The sequence below is a fragment of the Balaenoptera acutorostrata genome, chromosome 10 (assembly GCF_949987535.1).
Source record: "Balaenoptera acutorostrata chromosome 10, mBalAcu1.1, whole genome shotgun sequence".
NCBI classification, from domain to species: domain Eukaryota; kingdom Metazoa; phylum Chordata; class Mammalia; order Artiodactyla; family Balaenopteridae; genus Balaenoptera; species Balaenoptera acutorostrata.
The window spans coordinates 2,695,916-2,712,746 of record NC_080073.1 but is presented as its reverse complement, the minus strand read 5'-3'; the positions used below and the strand labels follow the sequence as shown (position 1 = coordinate 2,712,746).

Below are 16,831 nucleotides of genomic sequence, written 5' to 3'. Positions count from 1 at the left end.
CCACACACATATGTCCCGAGAGCTTGGGGGCGGCCCGTGCTTGCGTGAAGCGGCCCCAGGGGCTTCACCAGCGCACCTGCTCCTCCTCATCGTGCCTTCGGCCTCTTGAAGCTCAGCCCTCGCCACCGCATCACCAGCTGCGTAACAGGTGCTGGCACTGGGCTCTCTCACCCCAGGAGACAAGCAGACCCTGGACGTGGTTCCAGGGATCACAGGAAGCAAAACTCACCGTCTCTTCCAGGTGTTTGAAAAGCTGCGGCTGCTGAACCCCGAAATAGAAGCAGAACACGTGTTAATGTCACCCAACTCATTTGTCAAGCTCCAGACAAACAGGTACGTCACTCAGCGCGGCTTCGTCCGGGTTGCGAAGCTGTGCTCACATCCAACGGCTCGTTTGCCAAAGTCGTCAGGAGCCATGGGTGCCTCGGGCGAGCTGCACCTCCCTCCTGGTGTCGCGCTGGAAGCGGGTGCCACCTCTGCCCTCCTCCCCGTCACCGGGGACGTCCCCTGCTCGTCTGCAGCATCTCCCCGTGGGTCCCTCTTCTTCTCCCTGCGGCCCAGAACCTCTCATGCTTTCTGCGGACATCCACTGCTTCAAAGGGGGAAAAGTGCCAGCTTGGAGGTGTTCAATTTCTCAAATGCCCCTGTGTCTTCAAGACTTGCTGTTCGGTGTAGTCTAGGAGCCGGGGCGTCACCTGGGGGCTCGTGAAAATGTGGATCTCGGCCCCTGCTGGGTGGTGGGGACATGCATGAACGCAGAGCAGCGGGGTTTTGAAGCCTGCCTGCAAACCTGCCTCCTGCCCGGCATTCTAAGACGATGCTTTGGGTAGTGATGCCTTGTGTGTGAACTGCGGGTGCAAAGTTGGGCATTGTAAGGACCACTGGAGAAACACACACACGTGGGGGACACGCAGCCAAAAGTGTCACCTCCCGGCTCCGTGCAGGGCTCTAGGTCAGAGGTGGGTGACAGCTGTGCCCTTGAGGAGTCCAGTGGGGAAGAGGGCAGTGTAGCGAGAAGGGCTGTAGTGAAACGAGGTACAGTGTTGAAGCCACGGCCCAAAGGAAGGCCTTCCATGCGAGGATTCAGGGAGGCACACCCCCAGTGGAGATGCTGGAGCTGGGACTTAAAGGATGCATAGAAGATTAAGAGGCTGGGGTTGATGAGGGGGGAGAAGTTTGAGGCAGAAGCAATGACATTTGCTTAAAGTCACCTGCAGAGGGTTTGTGGGGCGGCGGCACAGAGAGAGGGTGAGAGGGGGCCAGGCCTGGGAGGCTTTTCCTTCCTTTCTTCCCTTATAACATCAATCAATATGTAAAAGAGCATAAAATACTGCATAATTTGTCTCCTCCCCAGTGCATATTATCAGTAGTTTTCCAAACCACATTCTTAGCAAGTGGCCCGTTTTTATCCAGTTACTGGCCCTTGGAAATAGGACAGGGCAGGGCCATAACTCCCATTTCACAGTTGAGGAAGCCGAGGCCCAGAGAGGGGACACACGTGCCTAAAGATGCACAGTTGTTAGCGGGCTGTTGGGTCTGCCTTTGGGCTCCATCCGGCTCTGAGCCCCATCCTCTTCCCGCTGCACCAGGCTGCCTCATTTCAGCAAATTGAAGACAGTTTACCGTGGAAGGGTCTTTGACAGCAAGTATCTGTGCTGCTGATGGGACCCTCGGCTCCCGCATCCTTCCCTCCCACTGACCGGCTCGTGGAAGGTGCCGCTCTCCTTGGAACCCTTGGTTTTCCAAATTAGGTTTCCTGTTGGCAGCTGAGGAGCTGCAGCAGGCTGTGCACGGGGGCCTGGTGCACGGCGGGGCCGAAATTGGGCCTCTTCTCCCGGGAGCAGCGGGTCTCCCAATCCCCGGGCCCCTTGCTGTGACACTCCTGCTGTCTGTGAACACGGGTCTGGTTTGTTTGCCGAAGGGATGGTGCCGCCTCTCTGAGCTATCGTGTCCTGGACGGACCTGAGAAGGTTCCCATCGTGCACGTTGATGAGAAAGGCTTCCTGGTGTCGGGGTCCATAATCGGGACATCCACGGTTGAAGTGACTGCCCAAGAGGCTTTTGGGGCCAACCAGACCATCATCGTGGCTGTCAAGGTAGGATCACGTCCGCCTCCTTTTTGGAGTAATAAAATCAGCAGTACTGTTCTCCCCTCGCAGGTGTGTAAGTGAATATACTCACCTTCCAGCCAAGAAATTGTCTGGACGAGTTTATTAAAGGTCCTAGGTGAGAAGCTTGCAGCATCTTCTGGGGGTCGGAGCCGAAGATCCTTGGAGATGATTGACGGCAATGACCTCGTCTCATAGATGGGGAAACTGAGGCCCAGAGAGGTCCATGGTTTTCTGGGACTGGCACTCCGGTGTCCTGACCAGTCAGCATTGAATGTGTGTGCTGGCTCTTGACCCAGAAGCCATTACGTTACAGACGGCACCTCGTAGGATGAGGTGACCCGCCTTACAGGCAAGGAGACCAAGACTCAGAGTGTCACACGGTAATTGAGAGTCAGGCTCTGGGTTCTAGCCCACGTCGGCCTGGCCCGGGTTGGTGTCCTCCAGTCCCAGCCAGCACTCCCGTGTCCCCTTGCCATTCTGTGCTCCTCAGAGACGGGACTTTCTCCTTGGGCGTCCCCGGGTCGGGTCCTGGGGTTCATCCTGAGCAGAGTTTTCTTTGCACAACTGATCCTCAGTGACAGAAAAAACACACGACCACTGTAATATTTAGATTTTGCTTGGGTCGTGGGCCTATTTCCTTATTAACAACTTTTTGTTTCCAGATGGGTGTCTAACAGGGAACCCTCCACCCTAGTTTTCAAGTAAGTGAAAGTGACTGACCGCCCATCCTGTGTCAACAAATAGCGTTGAGCACCAGCTGTGTGCCGGTCACTGCACCGCTGACCTTCGTCAAAGAAATTGGGTGTTTTGGGGGCTGGCTTTTCGGCCAGGATGGATTTTACCTGGAGTCAGAGAACCAAGTCTGCTCTCTAAAGAGCTTGCGTTCTGGGGCTCCCGAAACCCATCATCCCCTCCTTTTCCCGTCTCCCCTTTAACTGGGGCACCTGCTCCTGGCAGCTCTGTAGCGTACGGAGGCCCCCAGGCAACGCTGCCTCTGCAGTCCGAGCGGGCATTGTTTCCACTTTAAATGCCTGGAGAGCCAGGTCCTCCAAAGAAGCTGAGCGGTCAAAGCCCAGAGGATATTTTTGCAGCATGAATAATAATCTAATTTTTCACAGTCATGGCTTTTGACTCTTGCGGGTTGGGTTTCCTGAGAGCGAGGCCGGCCGCCGTGCAGGGAGGGGGCCAACGTCGCGGGCTGGGCCGCTCTTTCCATGACCCCGAGTCGGTCCAACCCCCATGCCTCCTGAGATGGGGACTGGCCAGGGGCAGGCGTCCGTCCTCGGGAGGGGGCTCTTCAGGGAGGTGTTCCTGGCACAATTGTCACTGCACCTGCTCCCTGTCCCCAGGTGTCCCCTGTTTCCTACCTGAGGATCTCCATGAGCCCCGCCCTGCACACCCAGAACAAGGAGGCTCTGGCGGCCCTGCCCCTGGGAGTGACTGTGACTTTCACCGTCCACTTCCACGACAACTCCGGAGACGTCTTCCATGCTCACAACTCTGTCCTCAACTTTGCAACTAACAGGTAGCGGGTGGGCCCCCCTCGTTCCCCACATGAAATCACGTCTCGATCAGACCCAGATCTGATTCACGCAGGTGACTAATGACCACGTGGAGAGGCCAGCGCCCCTGAGAGGAGAGTTTGTTACTCACGGTTCCCAAGAGCAGGGTGTGCGCCTTGCTCGCAGGGCCACGGGGGAAGCACCAGGCTCAGCCAGGCATCAGGAGCAAGGGGAGGCGTGGCCGAGAGTCTTTATTACCAGAAGGCACGAAATCATTCAGCAGAGGTGTCCCCGGTGGGCAGGAAGCAAAACCCAGATGTTGGGGCTTGTGGTTGGAAGGTTTGTAATAAGATTTTGTGCAGCCGTGAAGGCTGGGCTGCAGGGGAGATGCATACAGCCCTGGCCGCTGGCCTGGCCCTGTGGTCAGTGGATGCAGAGCATCAGTTATACCCGTTACAAAAGCTGGTCAGAGAAGTCACACACCTTCCAATGCTCAGGCCCTTCTGCGTGCCGTCTCACCGACTCCTCGCTGTCACCCGTTTGTAGAGGCCCAGAGAGGTCAAGTCACTTGTCCAGGGCCACACAGCCAGGAAGTGGGGTTTGAATACCAGGTCCCATTGGGCTCCAAGGGCAGTTCTTTTTGGCTGACGCTTCTGAAATACAAATGCAGCCTCAGGCCTAATGAGAGGAGAGAGGGGGTGGTCTCCAGGAAAGAGAGCTGTGGCCTCAGGCTAGACCTGCCCACATGTCTGAGTCCACTGGAGCAGCGGTTCTCAAAGTGTGGTCCCCAGACCAGCATCATTACCACCGCCTGGGACACTTAGAAATGCACATTCTCAGGGCCCAACAATCTGGGCTGTAACAGTGCCTTCAGGTGATTCTAAAGGTTAGGAACCAGTGTCCTGGGGGACGCAGACCAAGCTAAGAGCAGGAGAGAGGAGCCTCAGGCCTAGGAGGAAGGAGTAGCGCTCCAGAGGATCCTCTTTGGGCGCAGAAGTTCATGTCCCGGCGTTGGGGACCATTGCAGCTTGGGCTTCCCATGGGCCCTGGAGCAGATGTGTCCCCTGTGGCTGAACACCCCAGGGCCAGGCCCTGGGAGAGGGGGGTTTGGAGTTGGGCCCTGTTCAAGCCGGGCTCGGCCCTTTATGGGGCCCATGAGCTTGGGCGGGTCACCCTTCCAGGTTGCTGTGTCCACACTGTCACGTGGAGAACGTGGCCTAGTCCCCGGGGCCACCAACTGAGGCTGTGGTCGCCAGGGCCTCTGGCATGCCATGGCGCTCTGTGCATGCAGCAGGGCATCTGCCGGTCTGGGGCGCAGGCTGCCCTGGAGGGAACGGAGCCCCATGTCCAGCTCCCTCGCTCCCCTGCAGAAGTCACATGGGCCTCTCTCCAAGAGAGCGGTCAGGGCTTGGGGGTGTGGGGAGGGAGGCAACGGAGCAGAGACCCTGACCCTCCCCCTGCCCAGCCCAGCCGTCCCCCCGGCCCCGCGGGGGCTGCCGTCACTGAGTGCCCCCCGTGTGCCCTTGTGCCGGGTGCTGGCCTAAGCCCCCTCCAGCTGCTGACCGGGTTTGCTGCTCACGTCAAGCCTGTGACGTGGGTACATTGTCAGCCCCACTTGGCAGATGAGGAAGCGGGCAGGGGCGATGTCACTGGTCCCAGTAACATGGCAGAAGGCAGCCTGTGCCTCCCAAAGTGTCCTGGTTCCCTGCTGGGAAGGGATGGGAGCACGGGGTACATCACTTTCCTCTGGGGGGGTGGTGACTCTGGCCATCCTGTCTGGGCTGTGGGTCCCCCCGCCCCACCCGGGTGGTGGGTGAATCCGGTAGGTGTGGCCTGCGGGTCCCTCTCCCGGGTGACATCAGGGCGCAGTGGGCAGGTGCGGGGGCCCTTCGCTGGCTCCTCCCTCAGAGCTGGGGCCTCTCCCGCGACTGAGAGCCACGTCTCCTGTGCCCAGGGACGAGTTTGTGCAGATCGGGAAGGGCGCCACCAACAACACCTGCGTGGTCCGCGCAGTCAGCGTGGGCCTGACACTGCTCAGAGCGTGGGACGCGGCGCACGGCGGCCTCTCTGACTTCGTCCCGCTGCCTGTCCTGCAGGCCATCTCCCCCGAGCTGTCCGGAGCAGTGGTGGTGGGGGACGTCCTCTGTCTGGCCACAGTTCTGGTCAGCCTGGAAGGTACGAGAGATTCTGGCCGAGGGAACCATCTCAGTGGTTGGGAGGTGGGACGGGGCCCTCAGCCCGCTGTGCCAGGTGTGCACGTGGAGCTTGGTGATGTTCTAGAGCGGGCATCGGAAAACTGCTGCCCCGGCCAGAGCCTCCTGCCGTCTCTTTCTGCAACAGGCTGTTACTGGTGCTCGGCCACACCCCTTCATTTCTGTGTCATCAGTGGCCGTTTTCACGCTGCATCTGCTGGGCCGAGTGGTGGCATCAGAGACCCTCGGGCCCACACAGCCCCAAAGACTTACAATCTGGCGCTCTACCGAGAAGCTTGCCCCCCCCCCCGCCCTAAGGGTTTTCCACCCGTGTGGAAACCGTCTACCCCCATAGCCACGAGCCACGGGACCCTGGAAACGTGGCTGGGGCGGCTGAGGAACTGACTGTTCGGTGTTTTGTTTGGTTGTGGTTTTGGCCTCGCCGCACGGCACATGGGATCATAGTTGCCCTGGTCCCGCGCCCCCTGCTCTGGAAGTGCAGTGTCTTAACTGCTGGACCACCAGGGAAGTCCCTGACTGTTCGGTGTTGATGAGCTTCTTGGCGGGGCTGCTGCATTGGCAGGTGCCTCTAGGAGGGAACCTCAGCCAAGGAAGCCGCTAGGCGGTGGGGCGACTGTCCGCGCCACCCGTGCATCCACGAGCCTCACGTGCAATCATTTACCTAATTTTTTTCCTAATTGGCTCCCTTGTTTTAAACCTAATTAAACTCATTGTAAAAGGAAGTTACACGCTGCCTTTAAAGAAAAGCACATATTATTTGCCACAAATAGAATGTGGTTGTTGAATCCTTTCATTGTGTTTATCATGTGATGAGATTGGCTCTTCCCTGAGGACCGCTGTCTAGTGACAGCTCAGTGTCTGCCACCCGCCTTGTTTGTTCAAAGGCGAGTGCTGAGCAGGGTGGGCGGGCGGGGGCGGTGCAGTGGGGAGGCATGCAGTGGGCCGGTCCTGGGGGGCCAGCGCCCGGGTCATCCCAGGGCGGGAAATGACCAAGAGATTCCCAGCAGGGAGACATTGTGGTCACAGACAGGAGCCGAGCGGTGGGCAGTGGAGCGTGGGGCTGGGGGCGGGGAGGACACTGCCCAGGTGACCCAGGTGAGGCGGGGCGGCTGGAGCGTCAGTCATGGGACAGAGGGGTCACGTGCAGCTTCCCTTCCCAGGCGTCCCCGGGACCTGGAGCTCATCAGCCCGCAGCGTCCTCCATGTCGACCCCAAGACGGGCGTGGCCGTGGCCCGGGAAGCGGGATCTGTGACCGTTTACTACGAGCTCGCCGGGCACCTGAAGACCTACAAGGAGGTGGGGCTTTGGGGCCCACGTGGCCGAGCCTCTCTGGGTGGAACCCTCAGATTCCGTACTGACTGATTCCCGTTTGTTTAAGAAGGAAGCTCCAGCACCTCAGGAGGCAGGCGGATGGGGAGTCGTGAGCCTGGTGGGGGCAGGTTCCCCCTCCCAGGCTGCCGGCTCCCTTGTCCACAGTGGTGGGAGGACGGAGGCGGTCTCCTGGGGGTGATCCCCACGCCCACGCCCTTCGGCTGAGCCCTGGGGGCAGGATTGTCTACATGGGCGTCCCCCGGGAGTCGTGGCCATAGGTGGTCCCGCTTAGCGATTTGGCGTCACCGGCAAAGTTAAACTCCCCCAGCAAGTCACCTTTTGAGTCTTTCTGGAGGTGAACAGAACCGCTCTCTCTTCTGTTTATCTCCAGCCGAGAATGAATCAATGAGCAGAGTCTGGCTGCGTTCCACGCGTCTCATTTTTAGAGCAGCGTGTGCCCTGTGGAATCCAGCAGTTTAACCTAATAGCGGGTGTGTTTAGTGCTGTGACCCTGCGGTGCGGGCGAGCCCAGTGCAGATAGAGGCACCTTGAGACAAATAAAGCAGTGCCCCCCCCCACCCGAAGAAGCCCCGGAGGGTGGTCGGGCAGGGCTGGGGGAGCTGGCAGAGGAGGGCACCGCACGGGAAAGGTGGGCAGGGTTCGAGAGCCAGCCCTGGGGCTGGAACCCGGGGTGTGTGGGAGCAGAGGCTAGCTTTGCGATCAGATCACGACAGTGGTTAAGCTCTGGGGCCAGGCTGCCTGGGTTCAAATCCCAGCTGGGCCACTGAGAGGCTGTGTGACCTTGGGTAAGTTACTTGACCTCTCTGTGCCTCAGTTTTCTTACTGGTAAAATGGGGCTCACATTGTTGTGTGGATTAAATGAATCATTAATGTGTGCGAAGCCCTTAGAATGGTACTCGGCACAGCGCGTGTGCTCCGTGGGTATGAGCTGCTGCTGCTCCTGTTTGGGGTAAAGATGTTGAAACTGACACCAGACACAGTAGGGATTCATCAGAGATTTTTTTTAAGGCAAAGAGTGATATAGGGCTTCCCTGGTGGCGCAGTGGTTGAGAGTCTGCCTGCTAATGCGGGGGACGCGGGTTCGAGCCCTGGTCTGGGAGGATCCCACATGCCGCGGAGCGGCTAGGCCCGTGAGCCACAGCTGCTGAGCCTGCGCGTCTGGAGCCTGTGCCCCGCAACGGGAGGGGCCGCGATGGTGAAAGGCCCGCGCACCGCGATGAAGAGCGGTCCCCGTACCGCGATGAAGAGTGGCCCCCACTTGCCGTAACCAGAGAAAGCCCTCGCACGAACTGAAGACCCAACACAGCCAAAAATAAATAAATAAATAAATAAAGTAGCTATAAAATTAAAAAAAAAAAAAAAAAAGAGTGATATAGATCAGAAGTATGTTTGGAAAGATTGCCTGGTGCCCGGCTGAGTCTAAGAGCCTGAGGGAGGGGGCATAGCTGCAGGGTGGCAGCTGGGAGACAGAGGATGGGCTCTCACTGGCACCCCTGGGGAGACCGAAACTAAGGGTGGGTTTGGAGAGACTCAGGAGGGAGGGTCATCAGAGCTTGGTGACCGTTTGGAAGCGGGGCTTAGGAGAGGGAGGCCTTACGGATGAGTCTCCAGGTCTGGCTGGGGCGACGAGGGGGAAGATGGCCCTTAACCAGAGAGGGGAGCACAGAAGGAGGCGCCAGTGTGGGGGGAGGATGATGGGGAGTTTGAGGTGGTTGTAGCTCCTCCAGGTGGGGCTGGTGGTGACGCAGCTGGGCCGGCGTGTCTGGAGCTGCAGGGCCCAAAGCTGGAGACTGCGGAGGGTGGGGGAGGGTGGGGGAGGGCGGGGTGCCTGCAGCACAGACATGGGTCTGAAGCCCTGGGGGTGGCGGGAACACGCAGGGCCTACCGGAGCAGGAGGGAGCGGGGCCAGGCCTGGGGCCCTCTGCCAGGTGTGGAGGAGGACGGGGCAGGAGACTGCAGAGCGGAAGTCAGGAGCAGAGAAGACGGGGGCAGCGGGAAGGACCCGGGCAGGGGCGCAGGTGACTGCGGTCAGTCTGGAGGGTGATGGGCCGGCCCTCCAGCTCAGCGTCGGCCACGGCTGCGGGGTCTGCGGGAGCTTGGGGAGGAGTGAGACCCCGTCCCTGCTCTCGAGGGGCTCACGTGCTGGTGGAAGCAGGCCCATGGGGGGCAGGAAGTGCTCGGCGCCTGCCCAGAGCCAGAGTCAGCCTTCCACCGGGAGGCGGTGGCCTGGAGCTGGGCCTGCAGGGCGGAGTGTTGGCCCTGCAGGAGGGTGGAAGGGGTACCCGGCCTAGGAAGGCTCGTCCTGCCTCAGGAGGGTGCTCAGTGGTTAGATGGGAGGGGTGAGCCGGGAGATAACTTGGGGAGATGAACCTCGGCCGCCACCACCGGGCCGTGTGGGTCTGCCTTTTGGTCAGGCTGATTTATTCTGCATAGACGGCAGTGGAGTAAAGCAGATCTTTCTCTCTTTGCTGAGAGATTTAGTAACCCAGTTGATGTACAGAGACACAATCATAACTGTCAGGGGAACCAAAGGCTGCAGCCCACCTCGACTGCTGCTTGCATTCAGGCCTGGTGTCGCCCTGCCCCGCTGCTGGGGCAGCCGGCTCCGGGGAGAGTCAGGCCAGCCTGGGGTCTAGTCCAGCTCTGCCCCGTCCAAGCAGGTCACGTAGCCCCGGGGCCTCAGTCCTGTCCCCTGTACCGCGGGAAGGGCAGTACCTGCGTCCCAGGCGGTGGGCCTGCACAGTCAGCGCTCAAGGGCCTGCCTCGGCTTCCCCCCCAGATAGTGGTCAGCGTCCCACAGAGGATCGTGGCCCGGTACGCCCGCCCCGTCCAGACCGGCTTCCAGGAGGTTGCGGCCTCCAAAGTGATGGTCACCGTGGGAGACCGGAGCGCTAACCTGAGAGGTAAGGAGTGAGGGGTCGGGTGTCCCGCGTGGGCCCTGCCAGGCTAGGGGCCTCGGGCCCTTCTGATGGGCTTTTGCTGCTCTTCCTACTCAAACTCGCTGACTCCAAGGAGGGCATTTAGCCCCCGCTGGCCCGCCCCTTCCAGCTGTTTAGAAATTTGAGTCCTCCACAGGCAGAAGCAGTGAAGGGATCTTCCTGAAAGCCCAGTGCCGCGAAACTGCCTGTTTCTGGGCTGGAGATGCAACGTCAGCCCAAGGGCACCCAAGTAGATAAAGCCACCATTCATCCCAGAAAATGTGGCTTAGCAGGCCTCGCCGCTGATTTTGATTTTCATAATTACCTCTCCCAAGTCATGCATAGAACGTTCGACCTCATCCCCTGCCCGTGACAGCCCTGGACAGCAGCTGCCAGAAATAAATGCATCAATACAGGCTGTTTTTTAAAAACCACTTAACTGGTAGAATTCAATACCACTGTCGTCGTTCTGATGCACCTCTGCTGCCTCGTGGTCGCCTCTCTCCCTGCTCCAGTGCAAGTGGACAGCACGGTGCCGTTGCCCGAACGATGCTCAGGGTATTAGTGGGGAACTAGTGCCCTCCTGATGTCCAGGGATAAATTGCCCGTTTTCCCTGCTGACAGGAGCAGATGACATGCACCGGCGGGCTTGACCCGCTGCCGTGCCCCTGGATGCGGGCTCTGAAAAAATGCTGAAATTGCCCATGCTTCAGGATGCTCCCCGTTCCCGCATGATGAGTAATTTGTCCTCAGCTTTTATAAGCTGCGGCATCATCAGGAGCAATGTGGGCACAGGTCCGGTTCTCGGGCCGGCCAGCCTCCACGTGGCCTGCTCTCATGTCCTCATGCTGGGGCTGTGCAGGTGGGGGCCTCGGGGGCCTGGGTGCGTGGCCTTCTCACCCCCTCCCGTCCCCAGGTGAGTGCTCCCCCGGCCAGGTGGAAAGCATCGCAGCCCTGCACCCAGAATCCCTCCTCGGCTGCCAGCTACAGTTCAAGCAAGACATCTTCGACTTCCCAGCCCGTGAGGTTTTCACCGTAGAACCGGAGTTTGACGCTGCCCTGGGTGAGTCTGCGGGGTTTGGAAGTGCACACTGACCTGCATGGCGGGTTTGCCTGCAGTTCATTTGGCTCACGATGGCCATCTGTCCAGGGGGCGGTATCTGTCAGGAGCCCAGCCTGGGGGCCGATGCCGTCACCCCGGCCTCTGGTTCCCTGCGGCCGCCGGGAGGGGTTGGCATTCCCAGCTGCTCTCAGCAGCCACCTACACCTGGCGGAAAGGACTCGGTTCAGAGCTGGGAACCTGGTTCCAGGCCTTTCCTGCTCGTCTTGGCTCAGAGCCTGCAGGCGAGGAGGCTGCGTCCCTCGTGAGATGGGAAGGGCGGTGCCCTGCTCTGCTGGCACAGCCGGGCTCTGAGAGGGATGGAAGGGCCTTTATTCAACCGGCAGTCGAGGGCGTGGGCGTCTGTGGAGTGTAACCGCTCCACGGAACTGGTAACCAGAGCCGTGGAACTGGCAGCCGGCGCCACGGGCTGGAGCGGCGTGCTGGCCGAGTGGAGTGACCTGAGTGTCGCCAGGTCACTCTAAGAGGAGGGCCACCCCTCACAGGGTGCCGTGAGCACTCAGGACAGTCCCTGGGATGGGCTTGCACGGTGCCCAGCTCACGCACGTGCCGAGACGCCGAGTCCCGTGCTCGAGCAACGAGGCTGTCGGTGGTGTCGTGAGAGGGTCTGGGGATGACCATTTGGCATGTTGCTCAGTTCTTTCTAAGAATCCGCTGCCACCAGCCTGCAGCTCCCAGGGGCCAGGCGAGGCCCGCCTCTCCCGGGTTCACTCTGCGCCTCTGTCCCTCCAGCAGCAGCACAAAAGCATCCTCAGCACCCAGGCTGCCGTGTGGGATACAGGCGGTGTATCCTGAGGGCACACTGTGTGCAAGACCCGAGCTCGGGGCTTAGCACAGAGTAGGCACTTGGTGGTCCCGGGCTCCGTGGATTCACCAGCACAGCCCCGCAAGGGCTGCAGTGTTACCCCCACTTGACAAGGGAAACAGAGTCAGCAAGGAAGCCGACTCACCTGGGGGCTCCTGGCTGGGGGTGGGCAGAGAGGAAGAATGGAAAGGACTCACCTAGAGACGCCTGGCTGGTGGGAGTACGGGAGGGACCCCAACCCAGGTATCCTGATCCCTGGATCTGGAGCTTTCCAAGGCACCACTCAACGGTGTTCATTCAGCTCTTTTACCTACTGTGGGTCAGGCATGGACCCTGAATAGTCCCAACCAGGCCTCCACAGAACCTCCTGCCGCACCTGGGGCGTCAGCGGTACTGGGGCTCAGCCCCACTCCCGTACGGCCAGTGTTGGGTCGTGGTATCTGTTCACCATTCCCTCACCCCTGTTCTGAGCCAGGCTGGCCGGGCCCTGAAATGCAGAGCTGGACCAGGCACCCCTGCCCCGGGGGAATCCATGAACAGAGGATTCTGAGACAGAGAGGGGGAGAGCTGGTCACAGAAAGGGTGTCCAAGGTGGGCGGGGGCACTGAAGAGGGACTTCCCGGGAGGTCCCCGGAGGAGGGCATGCCTCACCCGGGCTCTGCGGGATGAGTAGGAGTCCTGCAGGGAGCAGGATTAGCATCAGGGCCTAGCTGGAGTGGAGACGAGGTGGAATAACGCCCTTGTCTCCACAGGCCGGTACCTCTGCTCGGTGACAATGCTCAGGCTTACAGACAAGCAGCTGAGGCACCTGAGCCTGAAGAGGACAGCACTGCTGGTCACCCCCTCCCTCCCAGGCAGCCACTTCTCCGGAGAGCAGGTCGGGGCCGAGGTGCCCTTCAGCCCAGGGCTTTACACTGACCAGGCTGAAATCCTTTTGAGCAACCACTACACCAACTCCGAGGTCAAGGTCTTTGGGGCCATGGAAGTTCTGGAGAACCTGGAGGTGAGTGGTGACCAGGCGGGAGCCAAGGCCTCAGAGGGGACCAAGAGGCAGGGAGGACCAGCTGGGGTGTGGAAATCCTGGACCACCTCTCTTTAAAATTAAAATTTTTAAGGGAATTCCCTGGTGGTCCAGTGGTTAGGACTCCGCACTTTCACTGCTGAGGGCACTTTTTCAGTCCCTGGTCGGGGAACTGAGATCCTGCAAGCTGCATGGCACAAAATTAAAAAACTAAAAAATTTTAAAAATTAAGTCCCTTTACCCTTTTCCCCGTAGCACTGCTGCTGTCTGTCGGCCCGTATAATCGTGTGAATGGTCGTGATTGCTCCCGGTCTTCCCCAGCTGGAAGTGCCGTACGGGGGGAGGTGCTGAGTGCAGGGCCCGCCTGACACACGGCATCCGCTCAGCGAACGTGTCACGTGTCCATGAATGAATTCAGGGCAGGAGGGCACGCTGACGAGGGGCAGGAAGAAAAGCTCTAACCTCTAACCTATCGCTGATCCACTGATGCCGCACACCTGGGGACGATGGTGTCCCCATCTCTGGGCCTGGGTTTCCCCGTCCGTTGAGTGGCGGTGCAAGACACTGGTCCTGTGGCCCGGCAGGCTGGGAGGAGGTCGGGGTGATGTGCAAAGGGCTCGCTGGTGTCTCCGCCGGCTCCTTCTCTGGTCTCGCTGCGGCAAATGTAGCTGCATGTCCTCACGGTGACACAGGGATGAAGTCACTATTGGTGGTGGTGCACCTGCTGGGCCCCAGGCTGCGCTGCTGGCCACGGGCCATGGACAGAGCTCCTGGCTGCTCCCTTGGGAAGCTGGAGTTCGGTGATCGCTCACGCAGTGCAGCATTTTTTTTAAGGAGCTCTTGATTAGAATTCCGTGATATTGATTTGTCCTTCCCCTGAAAATGCCCCAGCATAGAGAGCGTGCTCCCCTGAGTTTGCGGATTGCACGCCTGGCAGTTAGAAGTGCCCAGGCCTACTCACCTGCCTGGGAAGCGGGAACTGGCAGGGTCCCCGCCATCGGCCCGCGGGCCCAGGAGGGCAGCTCGCGTGTGTCAGGCAGACGTGGGCTGTGCCCCTCAGCCCTGACATCTCTCCCAGGTGAAGTCAGGGTCCCCGGCCGTGCTGGCCTTCGCGAAGGAGAAGTCTCTGGGGCTGCCCAGCTTCGTCACCTACACAGTCGGCATCTCGGACCCCACGGCCGGCAGCCAGGGGCCTCTGTCCACCACCCTGACCTTCTCCAGCCCCACCACTAACCAGGCCATCACCATCCCCGTCACCGTGGCCTTCGTGATGGATCGCCGGGGACCTGGTGCTCGTGAGTTACGGGACGGGACACCCGCTGGGAGGGACCTGGCAGAAGGGACGGGCGGAGTGGTCCAGTTGAGAGTGGAACCGGGGTCTGAAGGCGGCAGGAGCAGAAATGCAGAATGTGTCTCTCACCCGGGGCCCCTCACCCTCTGAGCACACACACGACGTGAGGGGCTCCGCGGATGGTTTGGTAACTCTCTTTCCTTGGACCACAGACGGCGCCGGCCTCTTCCAGCACATCCTGGACTCCTACCAGGTCATGTTCTTCACGCTGTTTGCCCTGCTGGCCGGGACCGCGGTCACGATCATAGGTGAGGCGGGCGTGCCGTGTCCCCACCCCCCGATTGCTCCCCCGTCCCCACCCCCACCCTAACCACCCGTGCGTCTCGCAGCCTACCACGCGGTCTGCACGCCCCGGGAGCCCGCCACGCCACCGGCCCTCTCGCCGCGAGCCAGCCCTCGGCACAGCCCACACTGTGAGTGGCCACCCTGTGGAGCGGGCGGAGGGGGAGGATCCCCAGGTCTCAGAAGGCCTGGTCCTGGGCATGAGCTGCAGCTGGGGTGTGAGGCCCAGAGGGCAGGCCTGGGAGCTGGTGGGGGAACGGGAGCTGGGGGATGCGGGTCCCGGAGGGGCTGGTGCCAGGGAGCCCTGTCTCTGCGGGTGTGCATGGGGGGCCGGGGTCCCACCCGCTGGGGCTACCGCGAAGGGCTCTCAGCCGGGGCTGGACAGGCTGACTCAGAGATGAGGGTCTGGGAGGTCCCGGCGAGGTGCTTCTCAGATGGAGAAGCATTGCTGGACTCATTGCTGTTAATGGTCCCCCTGCCTCTGGTGGTCCTGAAGCCCTGGTGACCCTGCAAACCCCAGGGGGCTCCTCTGTCTGTGGGTGGTGTCCCCTGAGGTTGTGCAGTGCCCAACCTGCACAGCTGTACATGGCAGCCCTGGGTCTCCGGATTCCCATTCAAGGGTTCTCTCCCCTCCACAAGGAATCCTTGAGGGGGTGTCTACTGCCCTATGGGGGCATGGCCTGCCTTCAAGGGCTCTGTGAGTTTTTTGAAAGAGGACACAACTGTGTATATAGACTGGTGTTCATCCAGCTGTCCTTGCGGTGGGCGCGCGCCCTGCTAACTGCGCCCCCAGCACACCCCTCCCTGGTTTGTTGGAGCCACGCCGGGGGCTTCGCGTTGCCTCCCGAGCACTCCGGACCCTTCGCACACGTTGGAGTCTGTTTGTGCAGCTTTCTCTGCCCAGATGGACAGGCCCGCTCCCCATGTGCCCCGTGGACGGGACGCGGCCGTGGGATCCGGGGACCTGGCAGGCCGTGCGCGCCGAGAGGTCAGGGTCACGGTCCAGGCCGCTGCGTGCGCAGCTCAGCGGGCCCCTGTGGGCCTCGTGCGCTGGCCCGGGAGCCGGGGGCGTAGCTAGGCAGCAGCCCCTCGGAGCCGTTGTCTGGCGTAGGCCCTGCCTGCGGGGTGTGAGGAACGTAGAGGTCTCCCTTTGGCTCCTCGCTCACCTGGGCTCTCTTCCCGCCCTAGATGTTCCTGCCTCATCGCCAACGCCTTTCAACGCGCTGCTTCCTGCTCGCAGAGCCAGCCCTCCCTCAGGGCTGTGGAGCCGGGTGTACCCCTCCCACTAGTCAGCAGGGCCAGGACCCCCGTGCCTCCACCACCCTGGGGCCGGGCCTGCTGGGTCCAGCCTGGAGCAAGCCCGGCCGCCGCCGCCCCTCTTCCTGTAACTGTAGTTTAGGCCACGCTCACGAGCTTGTTCTTATAAGTAGGAGTTTAAGTTTGTTGTCTGGGGGTTTTTGTTGTTGTTGTCTTGTTCTACTGAGAGTCTTGCAAAGGCAAAGACCTTGGCTCATTCCTCAACCTGGTTGTCTGGGGTTTCGGGACGACGTACACTTCGGCTTTTAGTTTCTTGGTCTCTAAAATCGCTCCCTTCTCAGGACCTGGAGCCGGTGGGCGTCTGTGGAGAAGGGGTCTGTAGATGCTGTGATAGCAGTGGTCTCAGGGAAAGGACTTTTTATTGGATTTTTTACTTGTGTGGGTTCTTCTCTCTATGGAAACTGGACTTTTCCTCTCGTCGGGCTGCTGCTGGGACATGATTGCAGCGAACAGACACGAGTGACCGGGGCCATCCCGTCCCTGCACAAGGAGCCTCAGGACCGGGGCCAGGGTGCCCGGCTCAGCCTCGGGGGCGCCTGAGATGCCGGGGAGCTGGGAGCTGGGCCTCCTGCCCCCCTCGGGCCACTGTGAGTGGATGGCCGTCCTCTGTGGTGCTTTGTTTCCCGAGTGGTGTACTTGGCCTCGGCCCCGGGGGGTCCGGCTCATCCTCTCTGTCCTGGCTTCGCTATCAGCACGGGGACTTCGGAATCGGAGCTGGGAAATGTCCTTGGCCTGGAGACAGGGACTTTCCTTGTGTTGCGCTGTTCCGCCCACGCACAGACCCGTGTTCTCTGTCCCTCCCTCTGTACAAAGCACCTCGCAGATCTGAGCCTCTGCCGCCCCTCGGGACGGCCTCCC

At 60.6% G+C, this 16,831-nt stretch overlaps 1 protein-coding gene across 1 annotated transcript in view; it reads left to right on the top strand.

Annotated features, from left to right (window-relative positions):
- Positions 1–15,980, top strand: part of NUP210 (nucleoporin 210) — a 132,679-nt gene extending 116,699 nt beyond the window's left edge. The window contains exons 29-40 of the mRNA XM_057555657.1: positions 242–333; positions 1,922–2,096; positions 3,461–3,636; positions 5,568–5,788; positions 6,987–7,123; positions 9,939–10,062; positions 10,994–11,140; positions 12,755–13,005; positions 14,102–14,318; positions 14,527–14,622; positions 14,704–14,787; positions 15,845–15,980. Coding sequence (XP_057411640.1) covers positions 242–333; positions 1,922–2,096; positions 3,461–3,636; positions 5,568–5,788; positions 6,987–7,123; positions 9,939–10,062; positions 10,994–11,140; positions 12,755–13,005; positions 14,102–14,318; positions 14,527–14,622; positions 14,704–14,787; positions 15,845–15,945 — 1,821 coding nt within the window. The 3' untranslated portion in view covers positions 15,946–15,980. The remainder of the gene's footprint in view (positions 1–241; positions 334–1,921; positions 2,097–3,460; positions 3,637–5,567; positions 5,789–6,986; positions 7,124–9,938; positions 10,063–10,993; positions 11,141–12,754; positions 13,006–14,101; positions 14,319–14,526; positions 14,623–14,703; positions 14,788–15,844) is intronic.
- The last annotated feature ends 851 nt before the right edge of the window (positions 15,981–16,831 follow it).